The 22527-nt window shown below is 42.5% G+C and overlaps 1 protein-coding gene across 3 annotated transcripts in view; it reads left to right on the top strand.

The window, feature by feature from the left end:
• The window catches only part of PLCE1 (phospholipase C, epsilon 1), a 348582-nt gene that overhangs the window by 310576 nt on the left and 15479 nt on the right, over window positions 1-22527 (top strand). For all 3 annotated transcript variants that reach the window (XM_011988462.1, XM_011988460.1, XM_011988463.1), the window contains 6 exons: window positions 1861-1992; window positions 6361-6651; window positions 12425-12588; window positions 14392-14653; window positions 16554-16672; window positions 21224-21352. In XM_011988462.1, coding sequence (XP_011843852.1) covers window positions 1861-1992; window positions 6361-6651; window positions 12425-12588; window positions 14392-14653; window positions 16554-16672; window positions 21224-21352 — 1097 coding nt within the window. The remainder of the gene's footprint in view (window positions 1-1860; window positions 1993-6360; window positions 6652-12424; window positions 12589-14391; window positions 14654-16553; window positions 16673-21223; window positions 21353-22527) is intronic.

The raw sequence follows: 22527 nt of genomic DNA, 5'->3' as shown, positions 1-22527 counted from the left end.
GTAAGGGAAAACACAGATGAAAGGAAGACCCTAAAATTAACTAGAGACTCAGCTGAGGAAGGGAGGCAGCCACCAGGCTAACCGTGTGGATTTAAATCCCAGCTCTGTCTCTCCATGACCTTGACTTGAACAGTTGATAGCTGCTCTGCACCTGGGATTCCCTATCTATAAAAGGGGTGTAACAGTCCTAACCTAAAGGATTGCTGTAAAAATTAGCAATAAAGTATCTAGTGTGATTAGCACATCGTCTGGAACATGGCGAGTGGATCACTTGAGGTCAGGAGTTCGAGATCAGCCTGGACAACATGGGGAAATGCGTCTCTACTAAAAATACAAAAATTAGCCAGGTGTAGTGGTGCACACCTGTAATCCCAGTTTTCTGGAAATGTCGTTATTGGTAAGTGAGCCAACAGGGTAGTTGAAGGTTCTTTGTTGCTTCTTCATTATTTTTCTGGACTCCTTCTCACAATTCAAAATCCTTCCCCTTTTTTGATCACTCAGCCCTTGTTTACATTCTTCCCTCCCCATCCCAAAAGAATAACCAGGCTCTTCACTGAGATACCCACATACTGGTAGAAGATATTGACATGTGGCAGGATACATGCAAAACTCCAGAATGAACAGAGCCCCTCCCCCCAGCCCCCTCATCAGTTTTACTTGGGAGAAAATCCATTATTAAGTAATCGTGTCAAGAGTAAAATGTACACAAATATTAAGATCAAGGCATGAGAACTCAATAGTCTAAGTTTGTGCATGTTTGCTATTGTGAATACTTTGGAGGAGAAAAAACACCTTAAAAGCCCCACGTTAAGCTATAATAAAAGCTACTATGGACTGAGCACTTCCCTGAACAAGACACACTACTCTATTATCTTGTTTATTCCTAACCACAGCCCATTTTTGGATGAGGGAGTGATGTAGAGAGGTTAAGTAACTTGTGTGAGGTTGCCCTGCTAAGAACAGATTTTAAACCCAGCTGTCTCACTCCAAAGTGTGTGCTCTTAAATACCATTCTATCTTGTCTCTGATGACGTTCTTGGAAGGTGTGTTATCATCTGAAAGAGGACCTCCTGAATGCTGCTTCAGCTTAGGGAATTACTCTCCAAAAGTACAATTATGACAGTGGGAACAATTTGGAGGCAATTCTGGCTTCACTGCTGCCTTCAGCTCACTCTTTTTATATTGGAGCCAGGTCTATGTGGTGTGCATTCATTTCCTCATTCAGCAAATATGTATTCAGTTCCTGCTCTGCACCAGGCACTGTGCCAGGCATGAAGGATCCAGGGAGTGGTTAGACCAGGAGTGAGAAAGAGAAGCCATGCAACATCATTATCGCCATATTTCCCATTTAATCTTCAAACTAACCCTATGAGTGAGTTCCTATCATTACACACATTTTGTAGATAAGGAAACTGAGGAACAAAGAAGGAGGTGTTAAGTCAAGGCTAATACCAGCAGGAATTGAACCTAGACAACATGACACTAAAACTCAAGGAATAACCATTCCTTCATCTCTCCAAATTAAATAATTAGCCCCTGATAATTTCTAGCCACAGCACCTTCTTTCCATGCAGTTTTTCAAACTCTTTCTGATGCACAATCAGCTAAGTGTGTGTGTGATTTTGTGGTCATTCTATGATAAGCATGCAGTTCTTGTTGCATTTGCCTATAGAGATTTTTAAAACTTTGCTTTAATTGCCTACAGTGCTATTATTAACAGAACAAAAACTGCTAGTAGGGTTTCTGTACTAGGTTCCAAGGGAGTAGTAGGACTTCAAAATAAACATTAACGGGGATGGAAAATATTGAGTTGCCTTGCTTGTAGTTTTTGGCTTATTTATTTTCATTTTATGGGAACAGGACTGTCAACTCTAAATGCATCTGGCTCTAACAGAGGAAAGGAAAGGAAAAGCAGGAAGTCCATTTTTGGCAACAATCCGGGCAGAATGAGCCCAGGGGAGACAGCATCATTTAACAAAACATCTGGAAAAAGTAAAGTCACTTTCTTACAATATCTTTGCTTGATTCTGCATGCTGGATGATTTAGATATTTTACCGTCTAAGCACTTCCCTTGAATTTTTAAATTCTTTTTCCATGAACGTCAATATTGTCTTAGTATAAATTTTTGTAATAGCTAATTTACACTTTTAATGTACTAAAAACAGCATTTCAGGTTTGGCACAGTGGCTCGTGCCTGTAATCCCAGCACTTTTGGAGGCCAAGGTGGGTGGATCACTTGAGGTCAGGAGTTCGAGACCAGCCTGGACAACATGATGAAATGCCGTCTCTACTAAAAATACAAAAATTAGCCGGGTGTGTTAGTGCACACCTGTAATCCCAGCTACTAGGGAGGTTGAGGCAAGAGAATCGCTTGAGCCCAGAAGGCGGAGGTTGCAGTGAGCCGAGATCACACCACTGTACCCCAGCCTGGGCGACAGAACAAGATTCTGTCTCAAAAAAAATTTAAAAATTAAAAATAAAAATAACATTTCACTGAAGATGTTTGAGCAGTGTTTACCTCATGAGTTAAAATTAGAGGCACCTTGGAACATTCTAGTGGTTTCTTGAAACTGTTCTCTTCACCATTATAACTCCAGAATATATGGCTATTTTATTTCTAGTTACTTTTTATTATGAAAGTAATAAATTCTCATAGTTAAAAACTCAAACAATACAGAGTATTATTAAAATTCCTTTCCACTCAATGTCCTGGTACTGTTCTCCAGAGGTAACCACTGTTAAGTTTATTATGTTTTGTTCAAGAAAAATAAGATCCTTTTTAAGGTAATCCAAATAGGATACAGGCCTACTTCAGAGATATTGCAGGTTTGGTTCCAGACCACTACAATTAAGTGAATATCACAATAAAGTGAGTCACATTAATTTTTTGGTTTCCCAGTACATACAAAAGTTGTGTCTACACTATACCATAGTCTATTAAGTATGCAATAGCATTATGTCTAAAAAATGTACATACTTCAATAGAAAATACTTTATTGATACAAAATGCTAACAATCATCTGAGCATTTAGCAAGTTGTAATCTTTTTGCTGGTGGAGGGTGTTGCCTTGGTGTTGATGGCTGCTGATTCATCAGGGGGGTGATTGCTGAAGGCTGGGGTGTCTGGCAGTTTCTTACAAGAAGGCAACAGTGAAGTTTGCCACATCATCCGACTCTTCCTTTTACAAAAGATTTCTCTGTATCATGCAATGCTGTTTGATAGCATTTTACTCATGGTAGAACTTTCAAAATTGGAGTCAGACCTCAAACCCTGCTGCTGCTTTGTCAACTAAATGTATGAAATATTCTAAATCGTTTGTTGTCATGTCAACAGTGTTCACAGGATCTCCACCAATAGTAGATTCCATCTCAAGAAACCACTTTCTTTGCTCATCCATTAAGAAGCAACTCCTTATCCATTCAAGTTTTATCATGAGATTGTAGGAATTCAGTCACTTCTGCAGGCTACACTTCCAGTTCTCTTGCTGTTTCCACCATATCTGCAGTTACTCCCTCACTGAGGTTTTAAACCCCTCCAAGTGATCCATGAAGTTTGGAATTAACTTCTCCCAAGCTTCTGTTAATGTTGTTCTTTTGACCTCCTCCCATGAATCATGAATGCTCTTAAGGGCGTCTAGAATGGTGAATTCTTTCTAGGAGGTTTTCATTTTATTTTCACCAGATCCGTCAGAGGAATCACAACTTATGGAATCTTTAGCCTTATGAAATTTATTTCTTAAATAAGACTTAAAAGTTCAAATTACTCCTTGTCCATGGGCTGCAGACTGGATACTGTGTTAGCAGACATGAAAAATCACGCTATAAACAGATGTGCTGTCATCTAGGCTTTGTTGTTCCACTTACAGAACACAGGCAGAGTAGATTTAGCATGATTCTTAAGGGCCCTAGGATTTTCAGAATGGGCCATGAGCATTGGCTTCAACTTCAAGTCATCAGCTGCATTAGCCCCTAACAAGAGAGACAGCCTTTTCTTCGAAGCCAGGCCTTGACTTATCTTCTCTAGCTATGAAAGTCCTAGGTGGCATCTTGTTCTAATAGAAGCCTGTTTCATTTACATTAAAAATCTGTTGTTTGGCCAGGCGTGGTGGCTCACGCCTGTAATCCCAACACTTTGGGAGGCCGAGGCGGATCACAAGGTCAGGAGATTGAGACCATCCTGGTTAACACGGTGAAACCCCGTCTCTACTCAAAATACAAAAAAAATTAGCTGGGCATGGTGGTGGGCGCCTGTAGTCCCAGCTACTCAGGAGGCTGAGGCAGGAGAATGGTGTGAACCTGGGAGGTGGAGCTTGCAGTGAGCTGAGATCGCGCCACTGCACTCCAGCCTGGGCGACAGAGTGAGATGCCATCTCAAAAAAAAAAAAAAAAAAAAAGATCTGTTGTTTAATGTAGCCACCTTCATCAATGATCTCAGCTGGATCTCACGAATAACTTGTTGTAGTTCTCCATCAGTACTTGCTGATTTTTTGTTATGGAGATGGTTTCTTTCCTTAAACCTCATGAACCAACCTCTGCTAGCTTCCAACTTTTCTTCTGCAGCTTCCTCACTTCTCTCAACCTTCATAAAACAAGAGAGTTCAGGGCCTTACTCTCAATTAGGCTTTGGCTTAAAATATGTTGTGGCTGGTTTAGTCCTCTATCCAGACCACTAAAACTTTCTCCGTATCACTAATAAGGCTGTTTGGCTTCCTTATCTTTTGTGTGTTCACTGGAGTAGCACTTTTAGTTTCTTTCAAGAACTTTTCCTTTGCATTCATAACTTAGCTAACTGTTTATCACAAGATGCCTAATTTTTGACCTGTCTTGGCCTTTGACATGCCTTCCTCACTAAGCTTAATTATTTCTAGCTTTTTATTTCTTTCTCTTTTTTTGAGGTGGAGTCTTGCTCTGTTGCCCAGGCTGGAATGCAGTGGCGCAATCTCAGCTCACTGCAGCCTCCACCTCCAGGGTTCAAGTGATTCTCCTGTCTCAGCCTCCCGAGTAGCTGGGATTACAGGTGCGTCTGCCTGGCTAATTTTTGTATTTTTAGTAGAGACGGGGTTTCACCATGTTAGCCAGGCTGGTCTCGAACTCTTGACCTCTGGTGATCCACCCGCCTCAGCCTCCCAAAGTGCTAGGATTATAGGTATGAGCCACCGTGGCCAGCCTAGCTTTTGATTTCAAGTGAGAAACGTGTGATTCTCCCTTTCACTTGAACATTTAGAGGCCATTGTAGGGTTATTAATTGGCCTTATGTCAGTATTGTTGTGTCTCAGGGAATAGCGAGGCACGAGGAGAGGGAGAGAGATGGGTGAAGGACTGGTGGGTAGAGCAGTCAGAGCATGCACATTCGTCAATTAAGTTTACCATCTAATGGGCATGGTTCATGGCACCCCAAAACAATTACAATAAAACATCAAAGATCCCTCATCACAGATCACCATAACAGATATATAATAATGTTTAAAAGTTTGAAATTTTGCAAGAATTACTAAAATGTGACACAGAGACACAAAGTGAGTGCATGCTGTTGGAAAAATTGCACCAATAAACTTGCTGGAGGCAGGGCTGCCCCAAACTTTAAATGTGTTTTAAAAAAAAAAAAGGCGCAGTATCTGCAAAGTGCAATAAAACAAAGCACAATAAAACAAGGTATGCCTGTATAACCAAACATACGTGTATAACCTTTATACTTGCTGTAACTTTTCACATAATTTTCTGTATATATAGCTTCGTTATTATCTTTAATGCCTGTGTGGTGGTCCACTGCACGGATATACTGTCATTTATTTAATCACTTCTTCACTGATACATTTGAGTTTCTTCTTGGTTTGATTGGATTTTGTTATTTCCTATGAAAAACAATGCTGGCATGAATATCTTTAGACATATATTGTTTATTTGTGCAAATATACCACAACTCAGATGAAGTACTGAGGCAAAGGACTTCCAGGCTTTTTAATTTAAACTGATGTTGCTACATTCATTTTGTTTTGTTTCTTGTGGGGTTTTTTTTGTTTGGTTTTATTTTATTTTTTACTTTTTGTAGAGATGGGCTCTCACCATGTTGCCCAGGCTGGTCTTGAACTTCTGGGCTCAAGCGATCCTCCCACCCTGACCTCCCAAAGTGCTGGGATTATAGGAATGAGCCAGCACACACAGCCACCACACTCATTTTAAAACTAAGTAGCCACCATGTTTTTTCAAAGTGGCAAGCTAACTCACAAGTAAAATCCAAGAGGTATTCTGATGTGGTTTATATGCTATGACTGTTTAGTGGGATGTTGTTCAAGGTTTATCTTACTAAAATATTTAAAGTTTTCTACACTAATCTGTGGCTAATTTCTTGGGGGGTTTAGGTTCCTGTGAAGGCATTCGACAGACCTGGGAGGAATCTTCTTCCCCTCTCAACCCAACCACGTCCCTCAGTGCTATCATTAGAACTCCTAAATGTTATCATATCTCGTCGCTGAATGAAAATGCCGCCAAACGTCTGTGTCGCAGGTATTCTCAGAAACTGATCCAGCACACCGCCTGTCAGCTGCTGAGAACTTACCCTGCTGCCACCCGCATCGACTCCTCCAACCCGAACCCCATCATGTTCTGGCTCCATGGGATACAGCTCGTGGCACTCAACTACCAGACCGATGGTAAGGGGCCTGCACGCTCACCTCTCTCCTTTGCATCTTACATTTCAGTAAATGCAGTTTGACAACATTTTTTCAAATGAGCAAGATTCCAGACTGGGGCACACCGTATGTGAGAGTAAAAATATGATGATGGAAAACAGAAGTGAATTTGATACTGAATTGTGCTTTTCATGTTTCAGATTAAGGTGATAGAAAAGAACCTTGAAGAACCTTGAAGGGGCCTGTAAGGTCTCCTGGTCCTGCCCCTTTTTTAATGCAGTTTTTCAAACACCAAGCTGCTCTTGACAGAGCCGTGTCTGGTTTATGTTTAAAGCTCTTTTTGGAGCAGGGATTTCCTAACACCACCTAGTTAACCTGTCTCACTATGCAGTTGTTCTTGCAGTCAAAAAGTAATGTCGCTCCAGCCACTTTGCAAATTAAAACCATTTTAGCTTCTTATCCTTTTGGAATTGAGATGGAGAATAATGGTCAGTGCCCCAGGAGTAGCTAACAAAAGGAAAACAAGTATGCGAAGTACATGAACAGAGTAAGTAGTGATCATGTTTCTCCATAGTCAATGAGACTCTGATATGAGGCCTAACACTCCAGAGTAGAAGCTGCCGTTGATTGCACACTCACTGTGCATTAGGCAGTACATTGAATTCTTGACCCCCTATTATCTGATTTAGTCTTCACAACAGCTCTGAAGTTGTGTACCTTTATGATCGCCATTTCTCAGATGAGCAAACCAAGGCACAAATTGGTTAATTTGTTGAAGGTAGGATGACTTGTACTAAAAAATTCAAGGAGTCTGGAAGTTTAAAAGAGAAAGAATTTTGTTTCCACTTGGTTATGGGGGAGGAAAGGAGCTACAGAAGGTGAGGAAAGAGTAGAAAAATGTTTCCTTAAAACTCATTCATAAACCACAGTTTTTCCTTTGAACAGTCAAGCAGCAGGCAGCTGTTATCATTCATGTCCCGTGAACTGAATCCAGTCTCATCTAACCATGCTGAACCACAAACCACAGTATGGCCTTGTCTCCAGCTGAGGTCAAACCACAGGTTTAGCTCTGGGACCAGCTAGCTACCTGGCACTGGTGCCAACAACACCCATTGGTGGATGACCCCAAAGACATATGATTAGAGATATTGGTCACGTTTCTGCCCTTGTGATATGTGCTTCTTTCAGTTAAAATTAAATAAGATGATGCCAGTGAAGTACCATATTTAGCATAGTGCCTGGCACATAGAGAGCATTCTACAAAGGTTAACTATCATTGAGTGTGTTTGATAAGTTATGAAAACAGTATGATTTGGGCTCGCAAATGGAAATAATCGTGAAATACTTTCAAAGTTGTAAAAATTTTATTTTCTATTTCTGTTCATTCTTTTCTGAGTGGCTTGTGGGTTCGCATCTCTAGCCCTGTCTGTAGTCCTGTGTCCACCTGGTGCCATTGGTTGTTATACCAGCATATTTTAAGTAAACTGAAGTCACTATCAAAAGATTTTCTCAAGGAAATGGAAGTGCATTTGGTTTTGGATGTGCCCTTTCTCCAGAAGTGCCAGGACTGGTGTAGACACACTGGCTCCACTGATGGCAAAAGGGAGCCACAGGTGAAGGGGACACAGGGAGCTGCCACTCCGTGGGTCACCCTGCTGTCCAGAAGTACAGACTAACGCTGCCTGTCCTCCACTCACCCTTAAAGGCTTTGCCTCTATTCCAAATCAAGTTGGGATTGAGAGTACATCTTTAAGCCATCCCAATCAAACGGCTGTGCTGGGTGGTTCCTCCTCAAATTTCTCTGCATAATTTTCCAGACCGGGAAAATGTGCTATCACATAACCTCTCTCCATTCAATGTGCTGATTAAACATCTCCCCATGTTGGACAAAGTACAAGCAACATGGAGTATCAGTGTGTTCATCTGTAAAAATGGTCTTCGTTTCTGCAAACTGGGGGTAGAGCCTGATTTCATATTAATACTTTGCACACAGTAGTTGCTCAGTAAATGCTTGCTACTCTCAGTTGAGGCAGATTATCTCCATCAGCCCCACTGCAATATGAACATGTGGTTCTTGATTTTTGGTCAAGATCTTTTCCAAGTATTTACTTCTCTGAATTGCAAATTCAAACAGATAGATAAGGCCAGGTGCAGTGGTTCACACCTGTAATCCCAGCACTTTGGGAGGCTGAGGTGGGTGGATCACTTCCAGCCAGGAGTTCGAGGCCAGCCTAGCCAGCGTGGTGAAACCCCATCTCTACTAAAAATATTAAAAAAAAAAAAATAGTGGGGCTTGGTGGTGTACACCTGTAGTCTCAGCTACTTGGAAGGCTGAGCAGGAAGCAGAGGTTGCAGTGTATCAATATTGCGCCACTGCATTCCAGCCTGGGTGACAGAGCGAGACTCTGTCTCAAAAAATACATAGATGGGGTCGGGCATGACAGCTCATGCCTGTAATCCCAGCACTTTGGGAGGCCAAGGCAGGTGAATCACCTGAGGTCAGGAGTTTGAGACCAGCCTGGCCAACATGATGAAACCCCATCTGTACTAAAAGACAAAAACTAGCCAGGCATGGTAGCGCGTGCCTGTAGTCCCAGCTACTCAGGAGGCTAAGGCAAAAGAATCGCTTGAACCCAGGAGGCAAAGATTGCAGTCAGCCGAGATCGCACCACTGCACTCTGGCCTGGGTGACAAAGCGAGACACTATCTCAATAAAAAAGAACAAGAAATATAGATAGATAGATCCAATAGATTGATAAGAGTCAACAATTGAAGCATCATTTTTCAACTGTTGAAAAGAATTTCCAGGCTAGGAAGTGCTTGATTTTCCATGAAGCATCCCAACCAAATAGCAGAGAAACCCTCCCAGGGCCAACCTCCCAAGAGGTTTCATGGATCTTCTGCTCTGCGACTTCCTGGATTTCAGAGGATTCTAATGTTCCAAGTGGGTGTCCGTGGACTTAGGGCCATCCCTTCCCAAGCTTTCTGCTGGTTCCATCAACTCCAAGGAGGTCTGAAGTGATCTGGAACTAGGAGTTTCCCAGATCAATACTCAATAAAACCAACTCTTGAGTTTAGAAACTGACCTGAGGCTGGTATGCAAACCCCTGGTTATTGCTGGCAACAGACCCTCTAAGTTCTTTGCATCTGAGGCAGAACAGTACCTTACCATGTGTAAACATGCAACCCTAGTCAAAAGAAAAACCTCTTTTTTTAAAGAATTTTTTAAGCTTTTTTGAATGACAGACTTTTCCAGTCCTCATATATAAGGGTAAACATTATGTGAATGGTGTCTACATAATGCAGAGTATTTTAATGAGTAGAAGACCATCAAGGCAATGGTATGCTTGATCTATCACTATGTGCATTGTTTCAGAGGTGTAGCAAGGTTACACTGATTTGTGCATAGTCTTTCACTTGGTTGGAATGATGATTTTTAAACTATAGCCCCAGATGAAGTTCTGGGACCATGTCCAGGGGACAGCAAGAGGGCTAGATTTGAGGTCCCACCTTTATTTCAAACTGTGTGGCTCTACGTGGATCTCTTTTACATGTTAGGTCACCAAGTTAGATTTCAGTTAAGAAACTGAGCATTAGGGGAAAGAGCTGATGCATGCCGGGCTTAATACTTAGGGAATGAGTTGATAGGTGCAGCAAACCACCATGGCACATGTTTACCTATGTAACAAACCTGCACATCCTGCATATGTACCCCTGAACTTAAAACAGCAAAATAAAATAATTTTTTAAAAGCTTCAAAGTTTTAATAATAGCTTTAGAGTTTTGGCTTTACAGCTTTAAAGTTTTGGAAAACTATTAGGATAGACACGGTGCTACTGAAATCACTTGAGATTGATGTCATGATCACAGAAAAATATAGTTACTGTTTATTGAGCACCTTGTATATGCCAAATCTCATTTACTGTATCCACACCCCTATAAGATGTACATTATATGGCTCAGTAGTTAAGAATGGGAACAATGGGTTAGGCCATCTGGGCTCGATTTATAATGTCCACCACTTACTAGTTATGTTCCTTGGGTGTTTTCGCTTTTTGTGCTTCAGTTTCCTCATCCATAAAAATGGAAATACTAAAAGGATCTGCTTCATAGATTATTGGGAGATACCTGATACATATAACGTGCTTAGAATGGTGTCTGGTCCTTAGTAAGAGTGCAGAGTGTGAGCTGCCATTGCTGTTGTTAGTACTATGTATCCATTTCACGTTTACCCACCCCATATGAGCTAGTTGGCTTCACCCTCTTTGCTACCCTCACCATGTCTGTGTTCCTCTGTCACGAAGTAGCCTGAGAAGAGAATTTTCTCCCAATGCAGGTGAGGCAGCATGGCCACAATGAACCAGTCACATCAGGACTGGCAGGGGCCTGAGAGATGAGGTCCTCTGCACTCATTTTACAGATAAGGAGCTTTCATATGTCTAAGACACCTTACACCAGGAATTCCTGAACGCAATACTGGCCAACCCCACAGACATGGAAACATTTTACAGACGAGACAAGTAGAGGCCAACTTTTCATTGCCCCAAGGTGCTTACTGCACTTTGCCTTGATGTGGTCCATGTACAAAGTTCATTCTTGCACGTGGAAGGAATCTATCAGAGGGAATATTCATCAGGTGTGTCTCATCAACTTTTTGCTCATTTGGGTAACTTTTATACAGACTTGTGCCATCAGGTGAGCATTTGAGTAAGAGCCTAGAAACAGTGCAGGAATCCAATTGTTCATCACAAAACTCAAAGCTTCTGTGAAGGTTCTTGACGTTTATGACTGAGGGGATTGTGGACATGATGTGAATCAGATGTGATTTTTTTTTTCCATGTTTACAATTTTTAAAAAAGTAGATGTATTGTAATTTATGGGATGAAATTAAGATTTCAAGGAAAAGCATGTTTTTCTGTCTATTCTCCTATTCTTTCTTGTATAATTAAGATTCTTATCTTACATTTGAAATAGCAAGAATTGTCCATACAATTGTCTGCATGGTTTAGAGATAAGCCATTATTCCTTTCTAAAATTTAGTATCAAATAAGGTACAGTTGCCCCTCCATATCCTTGGGTTCCACATCTGTGGATTCAACCAGCTGTGGATTGAAAATATTCATTAGAAAAATGAATGGTCGCATCTGCACTGAACATATACAGCCTTGTTTCGTTGGGTTTTTTTCCCCTAAACAATACAGTATGGCAACCATTTACATAGCATTTACATTGGATTAGGTATTATAAGTAATCTAGAGATGATTTTAAGTATACAGAAGAGGGAGCATACATTCAGGGCAACTTGAATCTATGCTCCCAGGGGAAAAAAAAGAAAAAGTGTACAGAAGGATGGTATAGGTTATAATGCAAATTCTACACCATCTATATCACAGACCTGAGCATCTGTGGACTTTGGTACCTTCTCGTCCTGCAACCAATCCCCCATGGCCAACTGTATTTCACAAGATTTTTCAGACAGATGTAGCAAATATTTGCAAAGGCGCTTTTAAGTGGTGGAACCTAGTTTGGAGTGGTAACACAGGGCAATCCATAGACTGTAAGCCCCAGAGAGACAAGAATTTTTCTCTTATTACCTGCTGTATCTGATGCCTCACACAACTTGGCATATAGTAGGCATTTATCAATCTGTGGGACGAATGGGTGATTATCTCTTTTTCATGCTGGAGCTTAGGGGAAATTGATGCAAAGTTCTTTTGAACTTTAAATTTATTAGATGATACTTAAGTGACAAAGTAACATGCTATATTGGCTTTTTGTTGTTGTTGTTTTACAGATCTCCCTTTACATTTAAATGCTGCAATGTTTGAGGCAAATGGTGGTTGTGGTTATGTTTTGAAACCTCCGGTTCTGTGGGACAAGAACTGCCCGATGTATCAGAAGTTTTCTCCACTGGAAAGAGATCTGGACAGCATGGATCCTGTAGTCTATTCTTTAACTGTAAGTACAGCCCCTAGAGAAAGAACTTAAGGTTGGCTTTAAGCCTTTCTGAAAATGAACTGGTTTTGAATTCAAGGCATTGGAAAGTTGTCATGTCACAATTTTGGTCATACAGATTTAGTTCCCAGAATAATGTATTTATCTCCCAGGAAGCAGTAGCTATGGCTAGGCAAGCTGTTGCCAGACACTGTGTTTGCCAGAGCCCAGGAGCAGGACTTATGAGGTCCCTGCTTCACCTGATGTACTGATGATGGTAACTCTGTCTTCCAGGGCCCACAGAATCATAACTATGAGTATAGCCCATGAAAGTTGCGCTTTTTGTTAGATCAGCTCATGTTAAGCTCCAAAGCTCTAAGATCAGACAAACTTGCGTCAATATACAAATACAATTAAGTATATTTCCTCGTTATAATTTAACCTTTATCATTCATGGGCCTTTCCTTATTCCTTTTCACCTAATTAACTTATTGTCAAAACTCCATAGGCTCTTCTTAAAAACAGAGACCTGGCCAGGTGTGATTGCTCACACCTGTAATCCCAACAATTTGGGAGGCCCAGGTGGGTAGATCGCTTTGAGCTCAAGAGTTTGAGACCAGCCGGGGCAACATGGTGAAGCCCTGTTTCTACAAAAAATAACAAAAAAAATTAGCCAGGCATGGTGGCTCATGCCTGTAGTCCCAGCTATTCGGGAGTCTGAGGCTGGAGAATCACTTGAGTCCAGAAAGCAGAGGTTGCAATGAGCCAAGATTACACCCACTGCACTCCAGCCTGGGTGACAGAGTGAGACACTGTTTCAACAAAACAAAACAACAATAGAGACCTGGTCATCTCTTTCCACCTTTAGATCTTGTCTCTCTCCCTCCACAGGAAGAATGCCAGGCAGCCCTCCAAGTACGACACCCCCAAACCCCTGGGATAACCCCATTCACAGACTTTCCTACCACCCAAACTGCTTTTTCTCTTTCCCTAAGACAGCAGGACAGTAGCCCCTTTCCTATTTGTTTTTGTTTTTTTTAGCTAGGGGCGAGGGTAGTTTTATCTGTTTACAGAAAGCTGTTAATTAATTCCTAACATGTCTGCAACTTGCTCCAAAATGAAACTGATCAAGAAAATGGTTTTCAAGTTATGAAACATATTCCTATGACATTTTGAACAGAATATTAGTAACAAATTTATTATTATATTGAGTAAAGTAGTCTTTTGTGAGAAATTTAACTTCATCTTGTTTGGTTTTTTAAGATAGTTGAACATTTTGATAGTTGAAAGGTTACAGTTAAGTGAATGATGTTGACAAAATAGGCTTTTCACATGACTCCAGTCATGTGATTACCCAGTTACAATCACTTACTTTTTTTTTTTTTTTTTTTGAGATGGAGTCTTGCTCTGTCACCAGGCTGGAGTGCAGTGGTGTGATCTCAGCTCACTGCAACCTCTGCTTCCTGGGTTCAAGCGATTCCCCTGCCTCAGCCTCCCTACTAGCTGGGACTACAGGCGTGCACCACCATGCCCAGCTAATATTTTGTATTTTAGTAGAGATGGGGTTTTACCAAGTTGGCCAGGATGGTCTCGATCTCCTGACCTCGTGATCTGCTCACCTCAGCCTCCCAAAGTGCTGGGATTACAGGCGTGAGCCACTGCTCCCGGCCCTACAATCACTTACTTTTTAAACAGTTTTATTCATCATTCACTTTGTCCATTCCAGTGTTCTTGGGATTCCTTTGCAGAGGGAAGCGGTGAGGTATAGAGGTTGTCTTTCGTTTTTATCCTCAGTGACTTTGATCCCTTTTGTCTCCCTCACTCTAGATTGTCTCTGGTCAGAATGTGTGCCCCAGTAACAGCACGGGAAGCCCGTGCATTGAAGTCGATGTCCTGGGCATGCCTCTGGACAGCTGCCATTTCCGCACGAAGCCCATCCATCGAAACACCCTGAACCCCATGTGGAACGAGCAGTTTCTGTTCCGCGTTCACTTCGAAGATCTCGTATTTCTTCGTTTTGCAGTTGTGGAAAACAACAGTTCAGTGGTAACTGCTCAGAGAATCATTCCACTGAAAGCTTTAAAACGAGGTAGAATAAAATTGTCCAAATGTTAATCATTGTTGTAGCTTGACGATGGATGCCAGAATTTCCTTATACTCTTCTCTCTTCTTTTGTGTTTGACATTTTCCTATAAAGAAGTTGAAATAAGAAGCAAAAGGAAATACAGATTGGAGCACTTTTGAAGCACGTCTCAAAAGAAATTTTTCTTTTACATTTTTTAAGAATCTGCGGTATTAACAATATCCCTTGTAAAGTGCAGCCTCACCCACACCTGCTGATGTTGGGAGCAGTGGTTGTTGCACTCACATTTCCACACAGTTTTCTTCCTAAATACTACCCACAGCACTGCTGGCAGTTTTAAAGCAGGGATTGAAATAAGGAGAGGAAACAGAGATGTCGGAGGGGTCGGGTGTGGTGGTGGCCTAAGTGACCGTGAGGTTGGAGTCGGTGCCTGGCAGAAGTCCAGTTTTGGAAGCTGGGACTGGTTTTCAGGTGCAGGAAGAGGGTAATGAAGAATTCTGGGCAAAGGCTAGAGCTGTTGGCTTATGGATTGGCTTTGCTGTGGCACTCTGATAAATTTCAGCCTGTGCATCATTTTTTTGTTTTGTTTTGTTTTGTTTTGTTTTGTTTTTGAGATGGAGTCTGGCTCTGTCGCCCAGGCTGGAGTGCAGTGGTGCAATTGACAGTTTCCCTTTCTAACATGCTCCCAGGTGCGCTGGCTCTGATGGTCTCCTTTGAGCACCAATGTTCTAAGTACGCACTTCCTCTCCCAGCCACACTCAAGCTGCCATCCTCAGAGCTCACAAACACATTACAGTTTCCTACTTTGTGTTCTTTTCCTGTTTCTCTTCTCTGTGCAAGTAGCCTGTGGTCATTTAATTAGTCAATACCACAGACTAGGTGGCTTGAACCACAGGAATGTATCTCCTCACAGTCTTAAGGCTGGAAGTCTGAGATCAGGGTGTTGGCAGGATTGGTTTCTTCTGGGGTCTCTCCCCTTGGCTTGCAGATGGTCACCTGCTCACTGTGTCCTCACACAGTCAGCCCTCTATGTTGTCTGTGTCCTAATCCCCTCTTCTCATAAGGACACCAGTCCCACTGGATTAAGGCCCAGCTGAAGGACCCCATTTTAACTTGATTACCTCCTTAAAGGCCCTCTCTTCAAATATAGCCACATTCCGAGGTACTGAGGGTTAGGACTTCTACACAGGAATGGGGAGTATGGGGTCGGGGGAGACCCATAACTGTTATTACAGACATGTGAGAAAGTACATAGAAACAAAAACAATTTTTTTTAATTATCCATTTTTCCATCTCTCCAACACAGTCACTTTTGGTGTATAAGTCTTGCAGGCTTTGTTTCTCCTCCCATGTATATAACATATGAGCATACAGATATATTTTTAACAAATAGGCTTTCTACCAATCTTCATGTTTTGTAACTTACTGGTTTTCACTTACTAATGTATATAGTGAGCAACCGTTCATGTTAATAACTATACATGTACATTACCACTTTTACCAGTTGTGTATTATTCCATTTTATACTTACACTTACAGTCATACCGTAATTTATAACCAATCTCCCATGGTGGGAATATTCTGTTATCACTAAAACTGCTCTAAGGTAGAACATTCGAACAGGGACTGTTAGTGATCAGGTTTTCCTACGAGATCAGGTTTTGTCTGAGTTTAAGGTTTTCTGTTTGAGTCTAAGTTGGAAACAGTACTTGAACAAATTAATTGCCATTGGGTAGCTCAGGGGGCAGCACTCTCCTGGCGAAAAGGCGCCTGTTGGTTGCAAGCCTGTTGCCATCCCTGCCCATTTTAAGGTCTTCTTTCTACCTGTCATTTACTGACCTCCAGGAGCATCTTCTTTTCAGTAGCGCATGGTTAACAAGCTTTTGCCAATTCTGTATTACTCCAGGCTATCGACATCTTCAGCTGCGAAACCTTCACAATGAAGTCTTGGAAATCTCTAGTTTATTCATTAACAGCAGAAGGATGGAAGAAAATTCCTCTGGCAGTACCATGTCAGCCTCTTCGGTAATGAAGTTCTGTTTCACTCAGCATATTTATGGGGATTGCTACACTGAAGGTGGGCTTTTTGTGGCTCAGCAAAGTGGTTGGTGTGAGTTATTAATTAGGTAGCTATGGAAATTAATAACAGTAATGGCTGACACTTGGCACTTTAGCAAGCCCTTTATATATATACTAACTCAGTCCTCTCAATAACGTCAGGCAGTAGCTATTAGTATCATCTCCATTTTACAGATGAGGAAGGTAGAGCTCAGTACATCTGAGGGCACACAGCTAGCAAGCAGCAGTCCAGGATTTACACCCAAGTTCTAGTAACAAAGCCCATGTATTATAGTGTCTACCAGAGAAGTGAGCCAAATACAATAAAGTGGGGAAGAGGTTTATTAAGCAAAGCCTAGTAGGAAGCATTTCCAATACTTCTAGAAACTTTAGGTTAAACCAGGAAAATCTTTTGCTCCTTCAGCAGTCCAGAGGCAAATGTCAGAGGCAGAGCAAGGCTGGAGAGAGCAATAGGCTCCGCTGGCGACGCATAACTTGCACCTCAGTGCTTGGGGGATGCAGAATCTGCACCCTTGAGAATGGAAGAAGGACACTGTAGAAAGTGCCACAGTTGCAGAATCTGCTTTTTTTTTTCCAGAGACAGTGTGTTTCTGTCGCCCAGTGTCACTCTGTCACCCAGGTTGGAGTGCAGTGGTGCCATCCTAGCTCACTGCAGCCTCGACCTTCCTGGCTCAATCTATTCTCCCACCTCAGCCTCCTGAGTAGATGGGACTACAGGCGTGTGCCACTATGCCCAGCTAATTTCTTTTTCTGTAGAGATGGGGTCTCACTATATTGCCCAGGTTGGTTTTAAACTCCTGGACTCAAGTGATCCTCCCGCCTTGGCCTCCCAAAATGCTGGGATTACAGGCATGAGCTACCGCACCTGACCAGAATCTGCATTTTAACAAGTGCCCCACGGAAACTCAGTGCCCACTAAAGTTTGAAGACACTTAGACCAGGGCCCCCTCACTAATGCAGGATGGTTTAGTTAGATAAGAAACTGGGCTGAGTGCAGCGGCTCATGCCTCTAATCCCAACACTTTGGGAGGCCAAGGCAGAAGGATAGCTTGAGTCCAGGAGTTCAAGATCAGCTTGGGAAAGACCCCATCTCTATTAAAAAAAAAAAAAAGTGTTTCAATTGGGCATAGTGTCAAGCACCTGTAGTCCCAGCTACCTGGGAGGCTGAGGCAGGAGGACTGCTTGAGCCCAGGAGTTTGAGGCTACAGTGAGCTATGACCACACCACTGCACTCCAGCATGGACAACAGAATGAGATCCTGTCTCTAAAAAGGTATATTTAAAACAACTACTTTAATTAACTGGCTAATTCCATTATGCTGCTTCTTTAAATTAAACATACATTTTAAAAGTGTGTCCATTGGTTACCCCCATTACATGTTTAACAACGTGATTACTTTTGTGTCAATCTCAGACTCAACATAGTCCTAACAATCTTTGGAAAGGTACCTTCTGTGCTCACAATGGCACTGGCCATGACAGCTTCCACTGCTACTTTCTGCTTTCTTCTCTGCCCTTCTTTTGCCCTCACCACTATCAGTTTTGACTCCCGCTGTCCCTGCCCTTGTTTGCTTAGGTGTTCCTCCTGTTTCCCTTCTTCACTCCACAGCAACCTTGAATGTGTATTTGTATCCCCTGGGGAGCTTTAAAAACTCCATGTGCACAGGCCACGCCCCGCAGCAGTTAAACCAGCATCTCTGCAGTGGGCCCCAGGCATCAGTTTTTTTAAGGATCATCAGGTGATTGCACCATGTGTCCAAGGTTTAGAACAGCACTTTGGCCAACGTGGAGGGAGGTGTGGCTTCCACCTTGTGCAGAGGATTGACAAGAAGGGCAGGGCCACTTGGTACAAAGAGCAGGAATCAGATGCTTTCAGAAAGGCAGAGCAGGGCCAAATACCCAGTTCTAAGCTGGGTGACCTCAATATCTGTTACAGCTGAAGATTCCACAGATGCCACAGATGAGCTGTTTTTACTCACAACACTTCTGACACCAAAAATGTGGTGTCTTTTCCAACTCTCTGACAACAGCTGGGTGTCCTACATTTCAGTTCAATTCTAACACTATCCATCTAGAGTTGGTGTCAGATCCCACACGTTGAGGGCTCAGTCCCACAAGACTACTCCTACTTCAGATGCCAGTCACAAGTCCCAGGTTGTCACCAGGACTTCTGACCAAACAGCTATAAATTCAGAGGATCCCTATAAATCCTCAGATTCAATAATTGGCTAGAATGACACAGAACTCATGAGAGTGCTTTGCTTATTATCACCAGTTGATCAGAACAGATGCACCTCAGGAGCAGCCTCATGGAACGATGCACAGAACAAGGTATGGGAGGAGGAGTGCAGAGCTTCTGTGTCCTCTCCAGGCCACCCTCCCAGAACCTTGATGCGTTCAGCAACCTGAAAGCTCTCGGAACCCCATCATTTAGGGTTTTTATGGAGGTTTCATGACCTAGGCATGATGGGTTCAATCACTGGCCACTGGTGATTAGTTCAGTCTTCAGCCCCCTCCCCTCCTTGAGGTCTGGCAGCAGGGCTGAGGGTTCCACCCGTCTAATCATGCCTTGGTCTTTCTCAGCCACCAGTCATCTCAGTAGCAACAAAAGACACTCTTTTCACTCCAGAGATTTCAAAGGTTTTAGGAGCTGTGTGCCAAGAACTGGGGACAAAGACCAAATATGTACTTTTTTGTTATATCACACCTTGCCATCTTTGGGGCTCCTGGGCAGCCATATATGGATATATGCTTGGTAAATATGCGTTTGACCATGGAGAGCATCACTCTCCATTGCTGAAGCCAATAACTGTAGGTCATCCTGGCCTTCTTCCCCATTTAAGACTTGATCATTCTATTTCCTTAGTATCTTTCACATCCATTCATCTTGGTCTGTCCTTATTGCCTTGGCCCTGGTTCATTCTCACCTGGCTTGTGGTAGAGTCTTCCTAATTGGTCTCATTTCCTCCGGGTTTGCCCCTCTGTCTGTCTGCATCTAGGGCCTCCCAAACAGATCTATCTAAATATGATCGTGTCTCTCCTCTGTGAAAAACCCTCCATCAGTTCTCTGTTGCTTTCAGGGTATAGTTTATACCAGAAGTCACAAATTCACATGCCAGGAGGGGTCCCAAGAAGATGATGTGCAGGCATGGACCTGGGCTGAGTGCAGACTCTTAGAAAGCAGAGAGCTCCTGGGTCATTTAGAGGGGCAGCTGTCACCTAGCTCTCAGATCTAGCTGCTTGTTGCCTTGTGATGTCGTCAGATCTTTTGGTTTTTCAAGAGAATCAGGACATCTGGGGTTTTGTAAATGTTGGCAACTATTTAATCTTTTTAATTAATAGTATAGTGCGCTAAATGATACAATTAGAATGTGTGCATTTTATAGTATGACAATTATACTTCAGTAAAACTGATTTTTTAAAAATCGCATTGTACAAGCATAACAAAGTTAACCTCTCCTCCCCACCCCAAATAAAAATAAAGTACATGCTAAAAATACACTTCAGCCCTCAGATCCTCATTTTGCCAGTTTCAATCTAAATTTTCGCCAGTTAGGCGAAGCCCTGAGTGGCTGTGCTTTTGCGTGCATCCCCAGCCTTTCTCCCTCCAACAAGTTAGTTGTAGAACTTGATGTTCCCAGAATGCCCTGCTGTAGGCCACTTCTAAGTCTTTGTACACGTTACATCGATTTGGGGTTCTCTTGTCTCATTCTTCATCTGCTAAACTATGTCTTTCAAGATTTGGTTCAGATACCATTTTCAGAAAGCCCTCCCTGGTTTCTCCCAAACCTCTTCTAGGCCACTTCCTCTGGGTTTGCAAGGAATGTGCCATGCTCCTTACAACTGCCTACATTTCCCTCTAGCTGTCTCATTCACCTGGAAGCCCTTGGCAGGGATAGTGTCCCATTTGCCACTGATTTTCTAGGGACGGGCATAATGTCTGATTCACTATAAGCCTTCCATAAATTACTTATTTTGAATGAATGAATATATCTTAATACACAAAATGCCCAAAGAATTGAGTTACATACTTACCCAGCTCTTTCTAACAAATATATTTTTGCATTATAATGATTCGTGTGCCTGAATGGTGTACTGTGTAAGGGCAGAACATTTTATTATTACCATCCAAATTTCTAGCCCAGTACCCTGAAGAGAGATGGAACTCAATAGATACTGTGGAACATCAGTTAATAAGTAAGAACTAATGTACATTTCAGATAATATCAGCCTCTAATTGTGATGGAAAGATACACCGTAATTTAAAATAAATTGATATTTTGGTGATGTGCTTATGAAATACCCTCACTAAATGATTGAGGAAGAGGTAGCATTGCCCCTTCTACCACATTAAGATGCACTGGGCTACAAATGGACTCTCATCTTTTGCATTTACATGTTGCTATCCATACTTCTAAGTACTAGCACTTCTGTATTAAATAGAGCTTAGAAATATGTGATTAAGGATGAATGATCAGCCATGTGATCTTCTTGACAGATGTTTAATACAGAAGAAAGAAAATGTTTGCAGACTCACAGAGTCACGGTGCATGGGGTCCCAGGGCCAGAGCCCTTTACTGTTTTCACTATTAATGGAGGCACCAAGGCAAAGCAGCTTCTGCAGCAAGTAAGTCCCCTGAGCCATGGTTGAGAGAATGCAAAATCTAAGATGTATGGATGTACGTGTGTGTATAAATGCCTGTGTGTGTAAACACATACAGATGCACATAAATGCGCAAAAGTCCATGTTGATGATATGCCTTTTGATTATTTGGAAATGTGTTATTCAACGTCGAGATCCTCTCCAAGAATCATCTGATGAATCTTGGTACCACTAGACAAACTACCTTAACCTGTAGAGAAGATTTTTTAATTATTCTAAAGCTATATAAAATACTAGGCTCTAGAATGGTAAAGACCAGAATGAGTGGCCTTCCAACCATATATACGCTTTCGCCCTAAGCCTGGACATGGCCTAGTCTTCCTTCTTCACGCAGAGATTAGTAATCAGTGAGAATTTGCACATTAGGTGAATGGAATCTTCTTGTCATCCGAGGAGTTGAATCAAATTCTTAGAGCTTCAGGATGGGCCACATGGGCCAAGAAGACATTTCCTGCCCCTCCGGCCTAAGGCCTTCCTTTGCATGCGGAGCAGCCGCCTTGCTCCCCTCCCCTGGCACCTGACCTTGGCATTTGAGGTCCTCTCCTTTTGGTGGTAGCAAGAGGCATGGAGACCCTGAAGCCTGTTAACCCAAGCCCTGTAGCAGAACTGGCCTAAGCCTCCTTACGCTGTGCCACCTCTGCCCTAGATCCCCCTCCAAAGGATCTTTGGGGCCTTCTGCAGACAGGTCCCCATCCATGGGGGGACTTCTAAGAGTGAGAGCCAGGGACACGGAGCAGCATCTAAAGAGGGAGGGGCATGTCCTCCAAAAGGCGAGACAGGGCCCATGCATAATTCCTTTTTTTTTTTCCCACACCAGAAGCGCTACCCTTGCTTGGTACGGTGGCCTAAAATCCTTGCAGATGATTTTATCCTTAACCCATTTCAGAATTCCTTCTCAGTGCGGCCGGGCACAGTGGCACTTGTTACTAAAGACTAGCAGGGAAAGGCATAAAGAATAGGCAGAGGCCGGGCGGGGTGGCTCACGCCTGTAATCCCAGCACTTTGGGAGGCTGAGGCAGGCGGATCACGAGGTCAAGAGATGGAGACCATCCTGGCCAACATGGTGAAACCCCATCTCTACTAAAAATACAAATATTAGGTGTGGTGGTGCACATCTGTCGTCCCAGCTACTTGGGAAG

This window comes from Mandrillus leucophaeus, unplaced genomic scaffold (genome assembly GCF_000951045.1).
Source record: "Mandrillus leucophaeus isolate KB7577 unplaced genomic scaffold, Mleu.le_1.0 Scaffold331, whole genome shotgun sequence".
Lineage (NCBI taxonomy): Eukaryota > Metazoa > Chordata > Mammalia > Primates > Cercopithecidae > Mandrillus > Mandrillus leucophaeus.
The sequence above is the reverse complement of the archived record's forward strand: the minus strand, read 5'-3'. Positions and strand labels throughout refer to the sequence as shown.